At 38.8% G+C, this 23,965-nt stretch overlaps 2 protein-coding genes across 2 annotated transcripts; one reads left to right on the plus strand and one right to left on the minus strand.

Annotated features, from left to right (window-relative positions):
- Positions 1-9: 9 nt before the first annotated feature.
- Positions 10-8,019, minus strand: Sans (SAM_USH1G_HARP domain-containing protein Sans). The gene is made up of 7 exons (XM_065483348.1): positions 7,889-8,019; positions 3,133-3,276; positions 1,249-1,552; positions 963-1,190; positions 698-912; positions 485-639; positions 10-368 (listed from the first exon to the last, which is right to left on the minus strand). The coding sequence occupies exons 1-7, from the start codon at positions 7,909-7,911 to the stop codon at positions 127-129; spliced, it is 1,311 nt and encodes a 436-aa protein (XP_065339420.1). The 5' UTR covers positions 7,912-8,019; the 3' UTR covers positions 10-126.
- A 2,710-nt stretch (positions 8,020-10,729) lies between these two features.
- On the plus strand, positions 10,730-14,823 carry LOC135940298 (pre-mRNA splicing regulator USH1G-like). The gene is made up of 4 exons (XM_065485134.1): positions 10,730-10,947; positions 12,395-13,032; positions 14,101-14,281; positions 14,340-14,823. Exons 1-4 carry the CDS (start codon positions 10,766-10,768, stop codon positions 14,692-14,694), a joined length of 1,356 nt encoding a protein of 451 aa, XP_065341206.1. The 5' UTR covers positions 10,730-10,765; the 3' UTR covers positions 14,695-14,823.
- The last annotated feature ends 9,142 nt before the right edge of the window (positions 14,824-23,965 follow it).

Genomic DNA, 23,965 nt, shown 5'->3' on the forward strand with positions numbered 1-23,965 from the left:
ACCATCCTATAATAATTTAAAAATATCAACAGCGCTCGTTTATTTTGTACAATATTATGGAATTCATCCATAATTTATGTAATATACACTTAATTATACACAAGATGGGCCTAGACCTAGAAATTTTTATAACTGACTGTCCTCAACTTCTCCTGGCTCATCCAAGGCTTGCCTTCTGTCTTCCAAAGCCTTCAAAAGTTTTCTCCGGGGACCCAGGGGTAGGCCCAGAGCAACCAAATCGTGGTCAGTCAGCAGCATGAGAGCTTCCAAATCGATCTGCTCATTTATGAACGTTTGCACATGTTCACCTAGTCCGTGAGCAAGAAGAAATAGTTGCAGGGGAGACCATTCAGCATCGTCTTCGTCATCTGTGGAAATGGTTCATTAAAGTTTGATTTTTTTTAACTACCCTAACGCTAAGAAAAGAAAAGATGTGTGATAATTTTGGTAGTCGCTCGGACGCTAAATGTGGGAATTAATTTACCACTCTCTACGTCTTCATCATCCCACGGAACCTGTCGTCTTCCCCTTGATCCTGAGCTTCCTGCGCTGCCTAATGAATTCCGGCGGTTCCTCACATCACCGTTTGATCCCTCTCGGACTGAGGGCATAGCGTTTAGGGTCGCGGTGATTGAATTTCTGGGGCAGAATTCAATATTTTAACTTAAGGACAAACACGTTATGTGTCGAAAATTACCTGAACGCCACTGATCCAAAGCCAGGTCTGTCAAAAATTGACGATGGCTCGGAAAGAGCGTCATTGTGCAGAAACTCTGGTTCAGATAAGGTTCTGTTGGAAGAGTTGATCCCTCCCTTTTTGTCATAGGCACCGACATACATGACCTCGGAATCTCTACGCAGACCACTCAAACTTCGCACGGTTCTTTGGCGCCCATCGCCCTCGTCCGTTATCTGAAAGATAATTTTGGTTATGGGAATCATTTTGGGATACAGAAAAATACTTTAAAGTCAGCTGTTTTGCTTTGGATCTTCTTCTGCGCGCCAACGACGTTTTTCTTCTGTCCAGCACCCTGGACGATATCAGAAAACTTGGCGGAATCCACCCCTTTGGCCTTTTTGAGCGCAGCCAAGACATGTGACGGACGATGTGGCATGGTCGTGTCTGGCACGTCCATTTTTTGCCTCTCTTTTTTCAGCCGGCGCTGCTCTTTTTCAGCCAGACGATCAGCCTAAATAAGTGCGATTGTTCAGTTTTTTATTTTTAAAAATAAATAAAGTTGATTCCACCTTTTTGTGTTGTTTTTCAAGGTCTTTTAGTCTCTTTTCCGCCTCTTTCAGGGCCTTATCTCTTTTAGCTTTAGCCACTTTTGGCTTGGCCACCTCTTCAGCGGTCACTGCAGAGTCAAGAAAGCGCAAAACTTCGTCTCTGTTGTTCATGGCGGCCAGTTCTTTGGCCGAGTGGAAGTCGATGTCCAGGGCCCAGAGGTTGACGCCGAAGTTGGCCAAGAAGGTGACGCAGTTGAGGTGTCCCCTGGCTGACGATAGGTGCAGTGCTGTGTTTCCAAAGTGGTCAGCTTTATCAGGATCGCCCCTTTAAGCAAAAGTATACAATTATTTAGAAAACCTTGGAATATATGCGACACGGGGATAAATAAATTAGGCCATTGTCACGTTCAAGCTTTGAGATTAACGCTCGCAGAGTTATCTATCGAGTCAATAAATTCTTGGAGCGGCGTGATAAGATATAAAAGCAGGCAAAAGTCGCGGTTTCGCCGACATAAGGGACTGGAAGCTCATCTTCACAACCTACAATTTCATTGTTTTTGGAAACGATGTTTAAAAACCGTGCAGTAAAAGTGAATTTGAATCCTCGTTTATTTTCAATTAAGCGTCAATGAGAAAAGTAAACATCAAGTCTAATATAGTAATTTCGAAATTGAGGAAAGTGATAAGTAAATTCACTTTTAATTCACGCGCATAGTACTCTCGCCTTGAATCTGCGACTCATTTTCACCGCCGCGCTCGAGTGAAATTAAATCGGCGAGGTGCAGACGCAAAATGTGTTGATCTCATTTCCACACTGATAGCAATTATTATCCTGTCGCTGAATCAGAGCGCCGGTGAGAAAATCGGGCGAGCAGCACCCACAAAAGCAGCTCCGACGTGAACATGCTCTTTTGCGAGACAGCAATAACAAAAGGGAAGGAGCAGCAAACTCTTGATTTCATCCTTGCCGAGGATTGCCTCACTCGAATGCAATTTTGCTACGTTCACCGCACTACATTATTATTCACAGCAAGCATTTTCAAGCTTGTTATTTTGTTTGTAAAAAATTGAAGAGAGATGAGTTCATCGAGATAATTAGCAAATGCAATTAAAAACAGCATGAAGTATGAATAATGACGAATGATTCCCTAGAAAAATATACATTTATGTTGCAATTTATCTCGCTCCCTGTGGATCACTTTAAAATTGAGTTTGATGGTCTGTTTTAATTGCTGCAATTACCCAAGAAACCAATATTACTCGCTCGTATAAAAAATCAGCCTGTCTTGATGCTTTTTGTATGTAATTCAACTGACTGATACGTTCTCAAGAGATCCAACATCATAAACGTATCAATTCATGTGCAAATTCGCTGATTTCGTGCCGTATTCCTGTTTAATGAAATTGATAAACTAAAAACCGACCATAAAAATGTCTGTAGCAAGGAAGATCCTTTTTTGTAACTTCTATAAGTCCCAAAATGAAAAAAATATTGCTATGCGAAACGAGGCTTTTGTTTTTTAAATCAAAGTTAAACTAGCTACCCATGGTGGACTCTCTTTAAATAAAGACCGATTAGTTGCAATGTTATATGATTTTAAAGGACTTTGAGAGCTAAAATAACATTACTTGGTTTGATTTAATAATATCTAAAATGGAGCATCAATTTGAAAATTTTCGTTTGATTTTAAAAAGCAGATATAGTGTGCAGCATAAAAATCAGAGCCGGCATGACGCTGTGCTGTTCCTTCCGGTCATTTGGACCGAGTCTGTTCGGCGCGCAGGTATTTTTTCGTGTGTTCCCCCCTGGGGATGGCTTTATCTGCTTCCGGTCCAGACAGGAAAAGGCGACTTTTTTTCTAATCGATTTTGTTTTCGGCTGGCTAGCCACAGCGATAAACTCACCCTCTTCCGACCAGAAGCCGCAGGGCGTCCAAATTGCCTTCGAAAGCAGCCCATAGGGTCGGCGTCATGCCGTCCTCGTCCTTCAGATTGCAGTCCCTGCGGGTCGCTTCTTTTAACACGTCCAACAACGAGTCTCTCGCCGCTCTAAAATGCAGAAAATCGAGAAAATTAGGATGTGAAAAGAATTAAAATACGAAGAAATTTGATCTTTAGCAAACATTTTAAAGTCCAGTCCGTTTTGGTTAACATTGCAATAACAATTAATACCATTACGTATTTTTTTAAAAAAAATTAAATGATTTCAGCCTCTAACGTGTATCAGTGACATATGTGTCAATAGCGTCAATTGAATAATTGAGTTTTATCAGTTAACCTAATTTTGGTTCGGTTGGAAAGCAATCAACTATCGCACTAGAGTGGCATTGAAAACTTTCTGCGTACACTTAGTGCACCATTTTCGCGAAGCTATCAGTAGTATAAATGAAAGTAATGACGAATTCCGGGAACTGTGTATGAAAAAATATTAATTTCTCTCACATATCGCTGATTGGGAGGTGATTCGTCCTTTTTAGATATCATTGCTAATCGTTGCATTAATATTTTCGTAATTTCTCTCAGCGCGAAAGCAAAAGTTACTTTTGCTCGCCGATCGCCGTCAGCACGTTGAACGCAATCGACCAGGTCGATGTATCATTTTATTCACGGTCTGTTTGTAATTTTCAAACCAAGTTCATTGCCTCTCTCCCGTAGTTGCTGAATTTACGCCGATATTGTACCCTGCGTGCTGCTCATGCATGCACGTGGACCGTGGACGTGGACCCATTAGTGCGTTCACGATTATTCGTCGCTGCATGCACGGCCAAATGCAAATTCAACTGCTTCCTGTTCGCGTAGATTAAAAAAATTTGCATTGTAAGCTAAAAGAAAAATTGCCCAAAGGGTTTGATGCAATCTATAATCAAACCAATGAGCATGACGAGAGAGCTAAACAGAAAAGATCTTTAAACCTTTTTTAATAAGTTTATCTCTATTTCTTTTAAATTTATAAAAAGACGGGTTTTTAAGAGATAATAACTATTTTTCTTTAACAAAAACCACTGAAATGTTTTCGTAAACCGGAAATGTGAGCTGTGAGAGTCATAGCAGGGCTAATTATGGTCGCTGCTCAAGTTCACATTTTATTATATAGAGAGAGGCGCTCTGTAATTTTTCTCTTACTCAGTGCACACACAAATATTGCACTTTTCAGTCCCACATGTTCGGGAGGACGTGTTGCAATTTGCCTTGACGTGGCCGCCAAACTTTTGACTTTGATTATTTTTATATTCTGCAGCCGCCTACATGACCGAAAAGCGTGACGGAACTCTCGGGAGCTGCATGCAACTGCCAGGAGGTGGTCGTTATCTTAGACGGCAATTGGCCGCGGAGAGTTAGTTTCAAGTGCATCTCCGCGTCAGAAGTTCAAATGAAGCAATTAGACAGGGTCGATTGTCTGCTCACTCAGTCACACGAGAGTCCAAATCTTGCTTTTGTAATTTTTGTAGAGGAAGAGAAATCGTGGCGCTGTGTGCAGTAACAAACTGTCCGAACGCATCAATTCGGGTTGCATAAGAGAAATCTGGAGCGTCAAACGCGATTGATGCACCTGATTGAATCCCAGCGCGAAGATGACCCACATGCAGCCCAGTCTCGCGCCCGCCACTACGGTCTGTTCAATTATCCGCCAGACTCACCGCAAATCGTACAGCTTTTTCACCTAGGCCAATGATATATCAATATCATTTTCTCACACAAGCAACTTGACTCGAATGAAAACTGTTATTGTCTCTAACGGAATCGTCAACAAAAATTGTTTATGCCTACTCGAATGACTAAAATTACTCTCGTTAAATCACACAGATACAGGATTTGACTGAATTAAATGGAGCAAAATGATAGAGGAGGCGACTGAATCACGCATTTTAGAAGAGCAGGTTAGTCAATCAATCAATAGTTGACTTTTGATTCCACTTTACTGCAGCAAAAACTGAAGGGTGATTTCTAGTGTGTGCTACTTGACAGATCGACTTTGATAGAAATGTAAACAATCCAGAGATATATTATCAGTTTTAGTATTAGAAAAATCTATTTGCCAAAATTCTTTTCAACGTTCTAGCAAGGGACTGTACTTTTGAGACCTAACTCTGATGCGTTTTGTCTCACAGACGTTTAATCAAAAATTATCAAGCACAAAAACAAAATTAGTGTCATTGAGATTTGTTTTCAAATCAAATTTGCGTTTTTATCAATTAGGAGTCATTGTTTCCTGGCAAGTATATGCTCACCTATATGCAAATTGCGCAATTTATTATATTATCAAGCTTTATCCTCTCATTTTTAACTCACACTCTGCTGAAAATATCGAAAAGGAAACTCAGCAATAATATTCCCATCCTTGTTGCAATGCAGCAAATTGCGTCTGCTTCTATTCTGTTTCGTCAGCGTCAATTTAACAAAAATCGCATGGTGACGTGCCATTGGCGCACTCTTTTCTTTTGTTCTCCCTTGGTATCAAATTGCTCTAAGTGAGGGGCACGATTGAGTGATTGAGTCAGCTCCTCAACGAGAAACCTTTGAAATTGTGTTTAGCGCATGATAAAAGTACAATTTTTTAAACTTATCCGAGATGCCAATCGCACTATGCGCGGCTCGTCTCGATGACGCACGCAAGATAAGAGAAATGTTCATATTAAAGTCATAATGACGAATTGCTTTGCTGCGATATTGATTAACCAGACGGTACGTGTGGGATAATTAGCAAACACTTTTATTTGTACACAACCGTCGACGCCCATTCGCCTCGTTTATTTTTAATGGAATCAATAAAGATGGATTATGCTGCTAATAAAACCGCGCTATCTCTCAACAACGCTCCTTCATTTCTGTAGTACGTCAATAATATGTGAAAATTGATCAATCGCCTTTTAATCCGAAACTGCGAGAAACGCTTCATTTTTCACAACATTTTGCGAAACTCTCCTTCGAGATAAGCCTCATAAAATACTGCGTATAAAAAATTCAGATCATGCAACGTCAGGAAAGTGTATCTAAACCTAAATCATACTGGTCGAGAACCATCAGTCTGTGTCAAAACGGTAAAAGTGCACAAATAATGACCAAAATCACGAAACACGAACAGATGTGTGGGACTGGTCGAGAGGCAAATAATGAAAAATCACTTCCTCCTCTCGCACTCGTGCGACTCGCTCCGTTGACTTTTTGTTCCGTGATCGAGTCTGATGCCAAAAAAGACAACAGATTTAGTCAAACCGAGGCCATAGCGGTGCACTAAAATGAACAGTTGCACACTCGTTTGAGCATAATTGCGCTTTTACTCGGCAAACACAGCGCATTAGATTCACCTGGCTGCCCATTTCATTTACCTAGCTAAGAGGACGTATGATTAATTATATTTAACTGGTTCGTGTGCACTAAGGCTTAATGTAGGTTGTATAAACGATTATTAACTTTAAGAAATAGCGCATTTTTATCTCATGTATCAGTTCACTGTTATCACCTTAGATATTGCAGAAAGAATGTCATGGGAAAATATAGCACTTAAGTCCGGTAATGAGCTAATGGACGCATACAAATTTTTCTGGTTCGCGCATTAACCAAGAGAATTGATAGAAAGTATAACGATTCAATTTCCATTCACGCGTAATTGATTTGTTGATGCACGCGCAAAGCAATTAATCAGAAAGCTGTGCATTGAACTGATTCTAGAGGTATAGCAATAATGTATAAGAGGTGTTAAAAATTATTTTGTAGCCGCGGATGCGTAATTAGAGTGTGCAAATCTATAATAAAACGCATCTGTGTTATCTCAATATGATTCACAATTGGATTTGAGATTGTGTGTGTGTAGTTACCGTAAATTTTCTTCTCTCATTTCTATGATTTAAAATTTCAATTTGGCATAAAGAATTATTTTACTCTTTTCCAAAGATATCTGTAGCAGCGGCGATTGCCAGCAACTGTTTACAATGACACAAATTCGAGTGTTGCAAAATCTCTACAGTAAAAAATTCAACCCTTTGTCGGAAATTAGTAGCGATCGCCGCTGCCACAGCGATATGATAAAATGAAACCAATTACAGCTTGTCGCAAGTCTGTGAGCCAATGACAATCAATTGATGGGTCCAAGCAGTTAATTTTCTTGTACTCTATTGTTATCAATAAATCTATAATATATATAATGAAAATTTGTTGCGTAAATCTGATATCTGGTTGAGCAAAACTTTCTGTACAAACACGGAAAATCTAATACGATAATTATTATAACCATTCACATTATGGATGAGTTGTAATATAATTAATAATATATAACAACTGTTCCACATTCAAATTAATTCATAATCAAAGTTAAAATAGCTATAGTATAGTCAAAATTTTCAAGTTGTAAAACTACTTTTGCTAAATTAAATCATTATTTCTAGCAAATATTGTAAAAAACGGGTTTTGTAACGCAACTAGATGATCATTGATAAAAAGTGCAACGACAGCAACTCTATTGCCTCACTCCGAACACCGTGCACCGATAGAAATTTTTGTTGCCATCGCAACCAAGCACCACCAAATTTAAAATAAAAAATAAAAATAACTAGTAAGGTCTATAAAAACTATTTAGGGCTATAAAACAAGTGTAAAAAGAGAGCTAGAGAAAAAAGTTAACACACTAAAAATGCTCTACATTTAAAGCTGATGGTATACTGACCTGTGAAAGCGGTCCGTCGCCATGGCTGTGGTGTTTAGTCGGTCTCGCCGCGCTCACTGCTCAATTGCTGCGCGGCGGATGGCTCAGTCACACCTGGGTAACTCCCACGCAGGTGGCGCCCCCGCGAGGGTGTCCGCTCAGCCGGAACGAGAGCGACCGCGGCGGCCGCCGACAGTCAAGCGCCATCTCCACTCGCACCATCCAGTGCTCTAGTTGCGAATTGAGTCGGTGCGATAATTATGCGGCGCTGTCAGATGGAGAAACGACAGTTTTATTAGTTGAAGCAGCGAGATTAAGTGTCAAAGATAATGAGGGACAATATGCAAAACTTATCTACTCAATAGATGTCTTGAATAATGTTTCGAAATATTTCTCCCGTTGTTTTAATTCTTATTAAAATGTTGTTGCTTGGGAGCAGTGGCTAATTAGTTTCAAATTAACTTAATTGTGGTTATGAAGGGACAGGGCAACTCCAGAGTAAATTAGTACATCCAGACAAGCAATAATGTATGTTTTATATCCGCTGAAAAGGTTTCAGGCTTATATTATTATTTCAAAGCGAAATTTTTAAATAATTATCAATGATATTATTCAATGCATCTTTATTTTCAAAATCGGTAGTCAATTTGTAACGTAGCTGAGAGCTTTATGTTAAACAAGTTAACTAAGAGCACGAAGGCACAGCAATAGTGAGCCCTGATGAGTAAGATAATGTTTTCAATATTTTGCTATTTTTTGCTCTTTTTGCTATACCGAACGCCTTGCAGAGGGATGAAAACTGTGCCGCCGAGCAGTGTTTCCGTGCGGGTGGCATAATATATCGTTCCACTCATTCAACACACGAAAGTCAAACGTGTTTTTCTTAGGTGCAGGCTGGGGTCTGATATCATTTTCTTATTGTTATACTGATTTTGAGTTAAATAGGCAGCTAGTATTTTAGTGTTTAGTTAAATTTAAAAATGGAAAATTGCCAAAATGAAAGTTTTTTAAAAGATCATTGCTTTTTCTACCTGTAAATATCAATTTCACTTGGACAAGATCTCTGTTGTACTTTCGTTTTTTGAAAATTTATAAGTTAAATTTGTTCAGCTTTGAATTCTCCACCGATTTAAAAAAAGATGTAATGCTAAATTGCTTGAATCGATATATACTGTGATAAAACTTTTACCGGAACTTGGAAGTGGCGATCTGTTCTTTTGTCAACTGTTTAATTTGTTTAGCTTTCATTATGGTGTTTTTTAAAAGTAAAAATTACCTTTTTTAACCGTTTTTTATTTTACAGGTCTATTTAAGATGACAAATTATTACGAGAATTTTTTTTTCTTGTATTCATCACAACTTACCTTATATTAATCGCATCTCCAGAGATAGGCTTATCAAGGAGATTAAAAAGACTTTTCTCTGTCAACAGCTACATCAATAAATTTAATTGAAATTTACGAGCAAATATGAAGTCGATTATTTAAAATGTTGTGTGGACTTGCAGGGGGCTATTTCAAAAGAAGTTGTAATTTGAACATTAAGATGGATTTATTAACTAACACACGATACACTAAACTACAAAATTTTTACTGGAAGGTGATTTGATTTCGTTTTAGAATTAAAAGGCACGTGGGATTTTTTACAGAGCTTCAAGTCCTTACTGTAACTTCATTAATTTTTTTTATAGAAAAAGTGCTTCAGGGCAGCACGCATGCCGTTGATAAAACTTGATTCTTAAATTGTACGTTGTGTGGAAGATTATGAGTGATAGCACACGTCCGGTAATTTCAATGCCCGACATGTATCGTAACTAGTGACTCTCAAAATGATAAATACTTGTGATTTAAGATATTTATACAGGAATTCCAGTTGCCTCCTCTCACATGTTATCAAAGTTCCCTGCTCGTTTTTGTCTTTGCGGCTTGAGACAGGGTAAAATTCTTATCAATGTCTAGGAAATTTTAGAAATTACTTGATTTATCACAGAGTTGCATTCACAGTCCTCACTCGCGCAGGAGTAATTAGTCACGTTGCTAACAAATAACTTAGTGAAAATTGTGACAAGCGTGTCTCGTGAACACATTTGTCTATCAACAAAACATGCTGGCTCCCTACTAATTTTAACCACCATGACCTTCTGGGCCAATTTCAGAGGCCTTACAGAGCTGGTTAGCCATGAATTTATTTAATCTAAATTTTAAATAGGGGCTTTATTATCAAGACACACAGTTTGTTTTCTTCGCAAAGGAAATAATTTATGTTCAATCGGGCGCATTGCAATGATTTCGGTCTGATTTATATGTATGCCGCTAGCCTGTTCTCATCTCAACATGATTTTTTTTGACCACGTGGTGCATTAACTTGGATGAAATTAAACAACGACAGCAAAGCACAAATTGATTCATTTTTTATTCTTGTTTATTTTTAGATTTTTACTCTCTGAAAATAATCAGAAAGTGCAGTAGCAAAAAACATTTTCTTATCATTCCTGAAAAACTGCGAAGAAAAATTGATGACGCTCAAAAAGCTCTTCATGTGTATTTTTAATTATCTTCCACTCGGAAGCAAGGTCGGAAACTTTCAGAAAACCAAAGATGAATGCCATGCAGTCTATATCGGGTAGTTTGTTTTTTTATTAACCTGCCGACGAGTGCTCGATAGCTATAATGCATTGTGCGATTAAAATAATCTACAATAATTGAGGTAATGAATGCGCACAGAAGCATTACGCGCGGCGAGTGTGTGAGGTACTTGGCGAAATTCACCGCGATAATTATCATGCGCAGACGAGGGGGCGCTCAGGGGAGATAGATAAGTAACCGAGCTGATGCTCTTATCACGATCGCATCCGGAGCTACTTATTGTGGGTGGATTGACAAACGTGCAAGCACAATCATGCCAGCGACCACGGTAGTCAGCACGCGGTACCACCGTGCGGCCCGCGACGGCCTCTTCGACATGGTCAAGCAGGCGTCCTCCAAAGACGCCAACCAGAAGGACGACCTCGGCATGACGCCAACCATGTGGGCAGCTTTTTCTGGACACAGCCAAGTCCTCAGGCTGCTCGTCAGCAAAGGGTAAACAAATTTAACTTAAAACGCCTAAAACAGACTTTTAAGAATTAAATTTCCAAGTTACTTAAACTTAGCTATGTTTTTTTTATTCGTAGAAAAACTCGTGCAACTATGAAATTTAGACGATCGACTATTTTTTACCTTTCCAATCATTACAATCATTAATGGGTACGTCAATTGAACTCGAATCATACAATTTTTTCAATTAACTTAAATTAAATCAGCTCTTTCTTACCTGAAAAATAATTAATCGTGTTTCAATGGTAAAATTCTGATTTTTTAGGGTCAGAAGTGTAAATTTTAATTCAAGGGTTAAAAAATAATAATTAGAACATATACACAACAAATCGAGCTGCTCGTTCTTAGATCTTATTTAGTGATTGATTTACATTTGTCGAATTTGCGTTTTCGAAATTTTGGGCAGATATTTGTCTGAAAAAATAATAGATCTAAGTTATTTTTACCTCGAGCTCTATAAATTCCTTAAAACGTCGATGAAGATGATATTTTTTATGTTAAAATGCATTTAAAAGCGTAAAATCTTGTGAATTCTGCCAATAACGTGATGAAAACCGAATAAGTATAATATTTTGCTCTAAGAAAGTTTGGAAATGTTCAAAAAGTTTGCCTAAAACCTGTGTAATATTCACAGCCCTGCTACATGCATTTCTTTAACATGAGGTTTTTTCGATTTTCCGCCCAAATTTTAATTTATACTAAAGCACTCATTTCCCAAGTAGCGAACATAAAAAACTTACACATTTAAGTTAGAAAAAAGCTTGTAAAAAGATAATGAAACTGCTTAGAATTCAAGAATTTTTCAAATCCCCCAAATCCCCATAGACGGTAGCACTGAAATTCACTTTTAAAGCTTGGAGACTGAGGAAATTAAATCAGCCCAAGCTTTTAGTCATTTTTTTTAAATTAAATCATTTGTTCATTCAATCTCAGCTTAAGTTTTGTGAATAGTCCGTCATCTCTGTGAAAAATGGTAGCAATGAAATGGTCTTACGTTCACAAAGAAATTAATTACTACCATACTTAAAAAAGTTTACATTCTAATTAACTCTTTGTTCCAATTAATACTTGTCACTCTATCACAATAAGGTGATAAAAAATTAAGCACTTAATATTTTATCAACAACGATGAAAAAATCTAATTAATGACAGTCCTTTAAAATTATTTTATCGTATGTGCACGTATTACAGAGCAAGAAGAGATAAAAATAAAATTCTTAGAATTTGACTTTTGATCAGTGAAATCAGCCAAATTAATTATAACTTCCAAAATAGTGCAGATTTTAAATTCAATGAAACAAAAAACCATATGCTGAATATTTCAAATTTACCCAATTTTGAAATCTTTAAAAGCAAATAATATTCTTCCGTTAACCACAACTTTGCAAATGAATTTTTAATTTAATCTAAGATTTGATTGATGCTTTTGCAGCGGAGCTTTGAACAAATACGACATGCTGGGGAACACGCCGCTGCACTTGGCGGCCGCGAACGCCAACACCAAGTGCGTGGCGTTCATCTGCGCGATGGGCGCCGACGTGTGGTCGTTGAACATCGACCGACGCACACCCCGGGACATGGCGGCCGCGCACCCCAAGGGCGAGTCGTCCCTGCGGCTGCTGGACGCGACGATGGCCCGCGAGCTGGCGCTGGACCCGAAGCGCTGCGAGCACAAGCGGCAGCGGGCCAAGGAGCGCTCCGAGAAGAAGCTTCTCGCCTTCCAGCGCATCACGGACGAGGTGAAGCGACAGCAGCTCGAGGAGCGGCGCAGTCTGCTCGAGCGCAGCGCCCACTCGGCCTTCGACGACGCGACGTCGCTGCACTCGTCCAGCGTCTCCACCAGCAACTCGTCCCTGTGGGCGGCCGTGCGCAACGCGGGCAACTCCAACAAGCGGCGGGCGTCGGCCGAGTCCAACGTGTCCTCCGTGGCCAGGAGCTTCAACTTCGGCGTCGGCTCCGTCGGCACCGACGGCAGCAGGACCATCAGACCCATTTCTGGCCTCGCCCCCAGCACGGAGGTGCTCTTCTCTGGACTCCTCGGTTCGAGACGTGCCTCTGCGCAGAGCACAGGTGTGAAATGCCTTTACAGAGATCTCATCTCTAGAATTTAGATATTACTTTATTTTTATGAGCCTAATCATAAGAAAAATATAAATTAAATTTAAATGGCCAATATTAAATTTGGGCTTCTCTGGGAAAAAAGACGATTTTTAAAAATAAAATTTACTGGTCCAAAAATATATTCTGCCAAAACATAAGAATGTTAATTTGTTTTTAGATTTAGAGAATCCCAAATGCTTCTTAATTTTACCCGGTATCAGGCAGATCAGATAATGCAGACAATGATTCTCAGTACGAGCCACAGTGCAAGGTGAAAATTGCGATTGCTTGAGAAAGTTACATATATTTGACAGGGGTTCATAGCTTTTAGGTCCGCAGTTTTTTATTAAGTCGATTTTTAGTGATGTAACATAGTAGATTTATTGGCCCAAAAAGTCTGGATTATACGGATTTGCACAGAACTATTTTATGTAAAAATTCAATGATTTAAAAGCAAAACAAATAATATACGCCACCAAAACATTAAAATCTTTTTAAAAACGATATTCAACTAACGCTTATTCCTATTAGAACAATGTTCTAAAGCTTAAATCATATTATCTCACAGAGAAATTAATGAATTGTAAAATACAGAACTAGCAGCCTCTTGAGTTGTTATTGTATATTTTCAGACGGTTTCCAATCCAATTTAGATGGGGTTTTACTCACAATCAATACGCCAAATAACGTTCTTTCCAATGAGTCACTTCATCTTTTTAGAACTTACATAACTATATCAAACACCATCATAATTTGTTTTGGTAGCAATTCTTTGAGAACACTGAAAATGAGGATCATTTTGAGCATCTTATACTTGATTAGGAGCATTCGCATGCAATTTAGATGATTTTACACGGTTTTTGGCTCAAAAGATTGTTATTTGTGGTCATTCAATGCCCAATAAAATATCAGATGAACAGATTTTTCTGATCATCTTAAACCCCCAAATCTAAAGAGCTCAATTGCAGAGACAAATTACGATTGTCTTTCAAAAATAAATCTTTCGCTGAATCCCGAAACCTGAATTTGATATTGCAGGTTCATCCATGACAACAGACTCAGTGACAGACGCCTTCGAACTTGCTCAGAGAAACCAAATTGGAATGGTCAGCGTGATTGCCTCGGATTCAGACACCGAAACCGACGAGGAAGTCATCCACCCTGAACGCAGACGGTCCAGCCTGTTCAACAGGCCGGGCTTCGGCACCGTCGCATTCCGGTGAGTCTCGCCGAAAAACGTTACGTCAGAGCGAAATGCTTATCTCGAATTTTCGCAGACACTCCTTAACCGGCATGGAGAGTGCAGACTCCAACTGGGCTTTCAAGATCCCCGTTGGTGACGTAACCGACTCTGCGGGTAAAGACGAGTCATCCACCACTGATAGCCAGTTCGACTACGACGAGGAGAAATCGCCCCTGGTGTCCTTCCTGGTGGCTTGGGGCCTGGGCCACTTGGCTCCCCTGCTCGCACCCACGTTCAAGGACGACCTGGAAGCCCTCCTCCTGGCCAACGAAGACGACCTGCAGATCGCCGGCCTGGTGACGGGGCCGCGCAAGAAGCTGCTCAGGGCGATCGCCCTTCGCAACGAGGAAATCGAAGAACGGTCGGTTCCTGTAGACACCCGTTTATGACCTGTGCTTGTGTTTAGTTTAGTTTTAGTTCAGTACCTTTACCTTTACTCTTTAGTTGTTGTTAAGTTTTGTATTACGCGGCAGCACATTCTGATAAATAAAGAATATCATTCAACTATAACAAAGTGATTTATTGATAAGTTTCATTACGCTATACCCTGTGGTGGACTTTCGAACTCGGCGATTTCCAGCACTCTGCACAATTAACAAAAACAGCAGATAACGCGGCGTTGCGCAGTAATTCGATCACCTCTTTCATTAGCGGCGCTGATAATTCTGCATCTCTGGTGCCAGCTTCGTGATTACAAATTTAATATTATCTAAAGCTTTTAAGAAGACGAATTCACATCTTTAATAAACGTTAATGCATTACAAGTGCTCGCTTGTAATGCACACTGTTCGCACACTGTAAGCCAATCAGATAAGACGCATCCGTTTTGAAATTCCAATTTCTCCGCAGATTAAATATAACAAAAAGCCAACTGCATGGATTCGATGACAATATCTGCAGATGAAATCCGTATTCAACGAACTATATAGCTCATCCATTAAATTTTCAGTTGACACCTGTAATTGCCATTCTGAGTGGTCAGCTCTGATTGACGTTTATTAGCTCTGGACGATAAAAGTAACATTCTTATCGCGCGCCCGCTCACACACACACACACACACACACACACACACACACACACACACACACACACACACACACACACACGCTCCGCTCGCAATGGAGCACCTTAAAACACACATACATAAGCCAAGTGATGCCTTTGAAGCGGCCGCTGCTTTTACGCCAATAAGATATTCGCCAGTGGGCGACACACGAAAGCACAATAGACATTTAATGCACGCATCAAGGGCCACTCATGTCGATTAAGTCACACCCACGGCACAATAATTCAGTAAAACACACATGGGAGTCTCGCAGTCCGTTCAAACACACGGTTGTTGCATCTAAACAGCTTTTAGTTTGGATTGTTTAGAAGGCAGTGGATTTTTAGTCATTTAAATTCTGTTTTTCTGCAGCTTATTGAACTACGGATTTTTGAGTTCGAAGCACGGTCAAAACTTAAATGTTTTCAAGATTAAATTAATATTTTTTTGGCCTTATCACGCCCACTGATAAACGAGGAGTTTAAAGTGACCGCAACATGTTTTCCTGATGTCATTTTTTGATTTGATTTGTATTTAATTTTTTCTCACTTTCATTTTATTTCCTGCTTGTGTATTTTTCTAATTTTCGCCTATTAACATTCATTCTCAAATGGGAAAATACAATATCCTTCGTTGCAGAGTAATTAGAAATAAGAGCTAGAATTTCACTCAATAAAATAACTTCAAATGAAGGATAGAATTTAATTTTGGGCTTGTTAATGTTTGCAACAGGGAGTTTTGCGCACGTAGAGCTCAAAACGAGATTTCAGGTCCCCTCATTCTCTTTTTGATTGTGCTCAACAATGTTTACAGTCGATCTTTTTAGTGACCTGCAATGATTAATATATCTAGCAGTTACATCTGTGGCGTGATTTTTTTTGCAGGTCAAGGACTACTAATTAGGCCTGTCTGAGTGGCATGATAATATTCTCTTCAATATTTCTCTCTCAGCCACCCACCCATATTATAATCAACCAGCGCAGATTAGAGCAATTTGTGATTGTTTTCTTCCTGAGCTTTGTGGAAAATGTTGAGCAACAAAAATTTAATTGAATCACCAAAACAGCTCTAAAACTGTCTGCCCAATGTCAGAGATGAAGTTGGGGGTTAATTTAGTGACTCGAAATTCTCAATCAAAAGACTTCGATGCGGGGAGGCGAAAAGGTGGCCACGGTTGGGTCTAAGCTCCTCTCTGCGGCCACTCGGGCCACATGTTATCCGTTCGGTGGTGTTATTGGGACCCGGTGAGCTCATAGCCCACGGGAAGTACTGGGCAGAGGTTAAAAAAATGAGAAATAATTGGTAAAACGGAAAAGGATTGTAACGTTTTGCTAATATGGTATAATTTAACTTTCTGCAACTTTGATTTCCATTGTAAACGATTTAATAAATATTCAGTCAAATTTTATCAGGTTCAGATAAAATAAAATATAAAAACAGCAAAATGAGCACATCTTGCGATCCATGCCAATGCTATAATAGCTAATATTAAGTCTGGAAACAGCAGTGAATCTGACTCTCTCTGACTTCCAGGCGTCAGTTGAAAATTTGATCATGTGCAGTGGAAACTTGTCTTTACAAAAATAAAATAATTACAAGCATCTCTATTTTTTGTTATATACCAATTAAACTTTATGAATCGTGATTATTTGATGCTCCCACGATGGACGGCGGTTTAAAAAGTCGGTTGTCTTCATCTAACACCTACTCATCCAAACTTGGTGTGGATACCTGGTTATGCAACCTCGTGGATACGGAGGTTGTGCGGGTAGCCTATCCCCGTGCAACTATGAAACTCGTTATCCACAGAGTTGCGACTGGATTCATTTCTCATCTGCTACGATGGGTGTCAGCCTACATATTAAATCTGCAAAATTGTATTACTTTGAGCAAACTTCCCTGCTTAACGACACGGAGAGAAATTACAATGAATTGCAGATTTAAACGTAATAGTATACCCATACGAGTTAACCTATTCATCACAATCATAAATCGTCCGACTTTTCAATCGCATCTGCGATTGACGTATGCGTTGTGAATGTCATAATATTTTAAAGTCGAGATTTCTGCAGCTGCTGTAGGGGTCATTTCGCTCAGTCACGAGAGCGCATTGCGAGCGGAGCCATAAATAAAAGTGGGCAAATGCCAGGCTGCATCTCGCGCGAGAGAGCAGCTCGGCAATAATGATGGATCTGCGAATGCATGCACTCCGAGGATAAGCCGCGGCTGCCGAGATTGCGCCACTCTATGGACGGATGGACGCGGAATAAATAAATAAGCGAGAAAACGAAAGAAGTTGCAGCGGCCATTAGTGCAGTGCAGAAGTGTACACGATAATATGTACGTACGAATGGTGCATTAATACGCAGACAAATTGAGCTCCAATAACGGCCTCTACTGTAATTTATGGAGGCGAGTATGCGCGACTAGCCCATTCCGAACCGAGCGCGTATGCATACGTGAGTTCTTTTTAATAGATGGCTAGAAGCCGATCATGGAAGTGAGTAGCGTTGCAAAACGCGAAACGCGAGTGTCTTTCCACTATGCGTTTGCTTGCATATTATTATACATATTATTCTGTGCAGTTAGTCACAGCAGCCGCAGTCAGTGAGGTGGCCTTGTCTTTTATGATGATAATTATGTTGTTGATTTCAGCCTAGCGCCGTGTGGGGCGATTAAAAGGTGTTTTCTGAATACACCCAGCCCGCCGTGCGTATATGCAAAATAGTCTGTGTCGTGGCCAGATTCGCCAAAGCGATGGTAGTCTCGGAAACCTTCACACTTCACACCCGTTGCATTTGTGCGCGAATTCTCGCGGCTTTATTTATTGCCAGCTGCTTGGGAAATATCAGCATTGTGCTGAAAACCTTGATTTTCCGCGTTATGCGAAAATTATGCTCGACCTTAATTAGTGCGTTGTGCATTAGAAAGCATTATTTCAAACGCGTTTGAACAATTCCAAAGCAATTATTGCGTAGAGGAGAACATTAAGTAACTGACAAAGAAAACAATTACAGTTTACGATTGAAATGTGGTTAGAAAATAAAATCTTTGAAATAAATGTGTGCCTTGTAAAAGCATAAGATATCATCCAAGAATCGTTATCAGTCTATAGACACGGGACAATAGAAACATAATTAATGTTTCGCACGTTCTTCAGATAAATGGAAAACAACAACAACCCATTAAGAATCTAAGCCTTATATCCGAACTTGTTTAGGTGGAATAGATTAAATAATGAAGAATGGCAGCTTTTGAAAATACATGAAAGGCTCTTGAAGTGCATGATTTACGCCTTTTTAAAAAGTGGAGCTATTCAGAAAAACAGTCAAGAACATTTTGCTTTGTTCGCTGTTGAAAAATGGTACATTAATTTTTTTTGCGGTATTTAGAAACAGTTCATCTCTGCAATGCGTAATATTAGAATCAGTTCAATTTCAGATTTTTGCCAAATTTGTCTGTGAATTTTTGACTTGATTTCGATTCCCCTTATTACGATTAATCCAACGGTGTAAGAAATTTGAAGTAAATTTCTTCTTGCGAAAAAAAATTCCTGATTTTCAACATAGATTTTCAATATATTTCATGCAAACTTTTGAGCAGATTTTCTTGCAAATTAAAATGGCAAACTGGGAAAATTTTAGCTCGTTCCAAATTTCAGGGATTATTTCATGAAAAGGTAAACATGATTTTCACAATTTTCCTGTATAGCTTTTTTAATTGAATATCAATTTACAATTTTTTATTTTAATTGTTGCACCCTTTAGTTTAGACCAATTACAAAAAATATCAAATTTCTAGTTCTAAATTGTGAATCCCTTAAGGTTTAAATACATAACCTTGTTAAGACTGTGATTTGATCCATAATTACCCCAGGAAAACAAACGTAGATTTAAATGGCATGTTATAAAACAGTCCCCTTCCGTAAATAATGAACTAGTGCTAGTTACGCACGCACTTAGCTGAAATTGCTCGGTGTCGCAGAGAGAAATAGTGGTAATTGGAATCATTCATTCCACGCTTGTTTCCTTTCAGGAAATCCTAATGACTCACTTTGCACAGCCCAAGAAGCTATGTAACTATGCAGCATCACCCTCTTTGGCAACTCGAATAAATAATACTCATTAATAATGATCGTAGCGGGCAAATTCCTGCGTGTAGAGCAGTTTCATAATTGCACAGAACAGATGAAATAAATATTACTCAACCTGGGAATAAGGAGATGATCGGACGATCAAGAATAATTTCCACAATGATCAGGCATAAATTCATCTCGGTTTCACATGACGGTGTGACAGACAGCGGACTGCCAGTGTGGAATAATAAAAGGCACACATGCGCGCGTCATAAACACGTACGGTGATATTCGATTGCATTGCACCATATCGGCGAAACGAAATCACTCGCCGCGCGCGCAGAAGTAGGAAAGAAATATACACACACACAGATATATAAAAAGATAGATGTTATTTAGAAACGCGAGCTCGTTTCTCACACGTTCTCACTCGCAGAGATGCAAACTTGGCCATTTGAAGAATTTACGAGGGGGTCAGAGCAACGAGTAGAAATAAAATCCGCGGGCTGGCTGCCTTTTTATTTGTAACTGTACACCGACGGCGCGCAGACCAGAGCAAAGCTATACTCCATATTTAGGAGTGATTGCCGCCGCCGCGCGCAGGGCTGGAGGCGTGCATTTGAGGATTCGGGGCGCCTTATTCGGCCCCAACTGGAGATGATTAAAAGCCATCAGTCCTTTTTGCATTAGTTCCGCATTATACCAGGTCACAAGGCCCTAAAAAAGTTCAAAATTTAACATATTTTGCACTTGAAATGTGTTTAAAAGGATGATTCGTGTAACCAATGCTAGAAAAATCTATATGTCAAAATTCCTATGATTATTATCAACATTCAGTGGTATTTTGAAATTGTATCATGTTGATAAATTACCATTGTTAAAAGTTATATTTTTGATGAAAAAAGTAAAAAAACGGAATTAATAATCAAATAGAAAGAAAAGCAGGTGGGAAAATTATCAATTTCATTGCTTCGTTTCTCTCTTCGTTTGCACTCTGAAATGAGTGTGTGTGTATATGGGCGTACTTTTTCAACGATCGCTGATTTAGTTTCAAAGTAATCTTTATTATGGTTCTGCAGGGCTATTTTGCCCCATACATTGCCATATCCAGACAAAATAATATCAGTTTGAACATAATTGTTTAAAAGAGAGTCAATTCAATATTTCTTGAGGTACTGTTCTTTTACAATTCTCTGCAGCTTATACTGTGAATATTAATTTCATTTTGAAGGTAAAGTACTGCTGATGAGGTCTATGGTGCCGAAACAGCTGCTCTACGGTATAAGAGCGAATGATATTAATTTTATTTTTTCAATCTGTCAGCTTCCCATGCATGATGTTTGCTTTTGGCGGTAGTCATTGTAAAATCAATTGCATTAAAAAAATTAATTAGAAAATTTTAATCACTTTCCTGCCATTTCTAGTAAATGAAGGATTTGTGCTGGGAAATAGTAGCCCTGTTGATCTGCAGTCTCATTTTGAATCTAATAAAAAAATAAATTTGAATTTCCCGTTCTTTCTGCGGAAGGCATTCTCCAGCAACACAAACCTGTCCGTGAAACAACAATATTTCAGAATAGTTTTGATTAAATGTTTAAGGAACATTATTAAACCAATAATTTTCTCAGATACTTTTTGCGCTAGATGGTAACATAACAAACTTTTGGTTATTTAAAATATTGGAATTTTTTATTGTAGTTTAGATTAAGTAGTTGCTTTATACGTAGTGTATTAATAAAAAAGTATCAAAATTATTATTTTTTTAATTTGTCATTTAAATAATTTTATAATACATCAAGTAAAATTACATATCTAACATTTTTACAACTTTTTTTAATTAAAATAAAAATTAATTTTCCTGGAAATTTATAATTTTATAATTTCAATTATTTTGTATTTAAAATAAATATTACATATATATTTGCTTGTGCTCTGCCATTTTTCATAATCCTTAAAAAAATAACACGGAGTTTGAACTTCCACATTCATAAATGATAAATGTGGAATTTTAAGCTTCATGTTAATTTTTTAAGGATTATTAAAATTCCATATTTAATATTTATTATTTATAAGTTCGTTTGAAATTGATGAGCCCTCACATCGGGACATTCAACTGGTGTACTCAAAGAGAGGCAAATCAATCTAATCTACCGTTCGTAAAAACCAATATCTGAACCATAAGATACACTTTTTATTCTTTTGGGATGTATGGAGGCGTCTCCTTTATTCACTTGTACGCAGTTGTAGTCTATATATCCAACTCTTTTTGCACGGCGAGCGAGCGTTTTGGCGCAAAAGCAGCGATAAAATAAAATAAATTGCGAGGTGCCATCACTTTTGTGGGATCACGAGGCCATAAATATAAAATGCCCCGCGTGTGTATGTGTTACACTTCTCCTCCTTTAATCTAAGCAGCAGCAGCTTTTTCTTTTCATTACACATACGTACACACACGCTGCTCTCCTGCGCCTCGGGTTGGAGGTTGAACAACCTTTTGCTTTAATACGTATTCACAGTGCGGCGGCGGCGGCAGCAAATTAAAATCCAACGGACGCGACGATGATTAAAGTGTATTAAAAGTTTTTAAGGAGGCGGACCGACTCGTTAACTTTTGCTCGGGCTAATCAGCGCGTCGTAGAGAGCGGTGCGCGCGCGAGTTGCTGCAAAGAGCACGCGGTTAATAAAGATGAGAGACGGCTCAATATGCAAATGCCGAAACTCCATTAAGAAGCATTTTTTATTGATCCGACTCAATTTGAAGTGGGCTTGTCACGGCGCGGCCAATTCTTCCCCCACACACATCGATTTCACACCTCCGTGCAGCCCGAAGGTGCGGGATGCGATCGCTATTAAGGTGGAGTGTTGGACGCGTGGAAATCTGTGACAATTATGCCATTTCATCGCAGAAATGGTCACCTACGTGACTGAAAAATCACAGGAATTAAAGGATTTATAAGTAAGCTATCTATCTGGTAGTGGGTAGCATAAAATATTTGATGGACGTTAAGTGCAAACGGATCAACGCTGGAATTTCAACTTGAAATCCTGATGGTTAAAATCTTGACATCATTAACAGTAATATTGTTTATGCCACGCCTGTCACTTCACCACTGGACCAGAGTGTATCTGTTAAGAGCCTCGGAAAAATATGTAAATAAAAAATTCGTGAAAGGTTTAAAGAACTAGAGATTGATGCGTGTATATACTGTACAAAGGTCACCATAAAAACTTTTGCAGCAACATTGTTTTAATCTGCTGACCATTACACATTATGGGGAACTCTTTAGCTGCAGAGCCACGCTAATAAGCCTTTGGTGTGGGATGTTAATTACGCGGGTAAAAAATGAAGCTCTGCTGTACCTGGCCAGTCTTCGTAGGATAATTTGAGCGCTCCAAGTTGTATTCGTTAGCGTCTGAAACTAATCCAACATGACTACGCAGCACAGAGCACAGGTACTCGTTAAGTCCGTTAAACTAACTGCGGCGATATTTTCTTGCCAAACTTTTTTTAATTAAGAAGTTTGCATATTTTTCAACTTCAGTTCCAATTCTAAATTGTTTCCTCCCTAAAACTGAAGGCAAAAAAGAAAGGGTACAATTTCCTTAGAGCTTTTTTTGGTTTAAACCACCCATTTTTGTAAGATTTCAAAACAGTTGGGGTTGATTAAAATTAAAACAAAAAACAATAATGAGAATCAATTCTGTTCTTGATCGCTATAATGCTTAATTCTTTTATTACTGGCCGAGCAAATAGAGGCTAGAACAATCTGCCATCCGATCTCAAGGACTGCTATACGTGACCGAATTTCCCTCCCTGTGCAAGAAGCACTTTTGCTGAGTTGACACCGATCACTGTTTAAAATTAGCATTTCTGAAATTCGCTGTTTCTCTTGTATTCGTGACGAAATGCCACGGGTGGAAGGACAAATTGGCATGAGGTCAAGCTAACTTAACGAAATTTACTACAGTCTTAGCCAATAGATTGTGTCATAAATATTAATTTAATCTGGTTTTGCGGTACAGTTTTTGAAAACTTTAAAACCTCCCAGTGATGCAATTTAAAAAGTAAGGTGAACTTTGAATTCCTGTTATCGCCAAGACCGATTGAATTAACACCAATTCACCGTTGTTAATTTCAAGTTGCTACTGTTAATTTCACACACATGCCATGGGAACTAAAATAACAGTAGTAACCTTTGACCTTGACTGGACATCAAATTTGGTGTTAGTTCTACCGGGCTTGGCGAGATAAGGAATTCAAATCTCACCTTATTATTTTAATTACACCACGGGGAGATGAGTTACTGAGTTTTTCGAAAATTGCCCCGTAAAAAACATACATTTTGGTAATTTTTTCTGACGAAATTTGCCGGTAAAGATTGAATCCCGATGTAAATTTAGTCACCGAATCTGTGAATGAACGAGAATTCAAGTGCAATCAAACAAAACGTTAAGTCAGCTGTTTTTGTTGCAGAATTCTGAACTAATAGACTGAGTTTTCCCTGTTTCGAAATAATTTTTTGCAATTTTGTTATCGTT

The sequence above is a fragment of the Cloeon dipterum genome, chromosome 3 (genome assembly GCF_949628265.1).
Source record: "Cloeon dipterum chromosome 3, ieCloDipt1.1, whole genome shotgun sequence".
NCBI lineage: Eukaryota > Metazoa > Arthropoda > Insecta > Ephemeroptera > Baetidae > Cloeon > Cloeon dipterum.

Excerpts from the sequence above, each read along its gene's own strand:
- LOC135940298 (XM_065485134.1), top strand. The coding sequence starts at position 10,766 with ATGCCAGCGACCACGGTAGTCAGCACGCGGTACCACCGTGCGGCCCGC. Across the intron at positions 10,948-12,394 it reads AGGCTGCTCGTCAGCAAAGG|CGGAGCTTTGAACAAATACG; the intron begins GTAAACAAATTT and ends ATGCTTTTGCAG. Across the intron at positions 13,033-14,100 it reads TGCCTCTGCGCAGAGCACAG|GTTCATCCATGACAACAGAC; the intron begins GTGTGAAATGCC and ends TTGATATTGCAG.
- Sans (XM_065483348.1), bottom strand. The coding sequence starts at position 7,911 with ATGGCGACGGACCGCTTTCACAG. Across the intron at positions 3,277-7,888 it reads GCGACGGACCGCTTTCACAG|AGCGGCGAGAGACTCGTTGT; the intron begins GTCAGTATACCA and ends TCTGCATTTTAG. Across the intron at positions 1,191-1,248 it reads TTGAAAAACAACACAAAAAG|GCTGATCGTCTGGCTGAAAA; the intron begins GTGGAATCAACT and ends GCACTTATTTAG.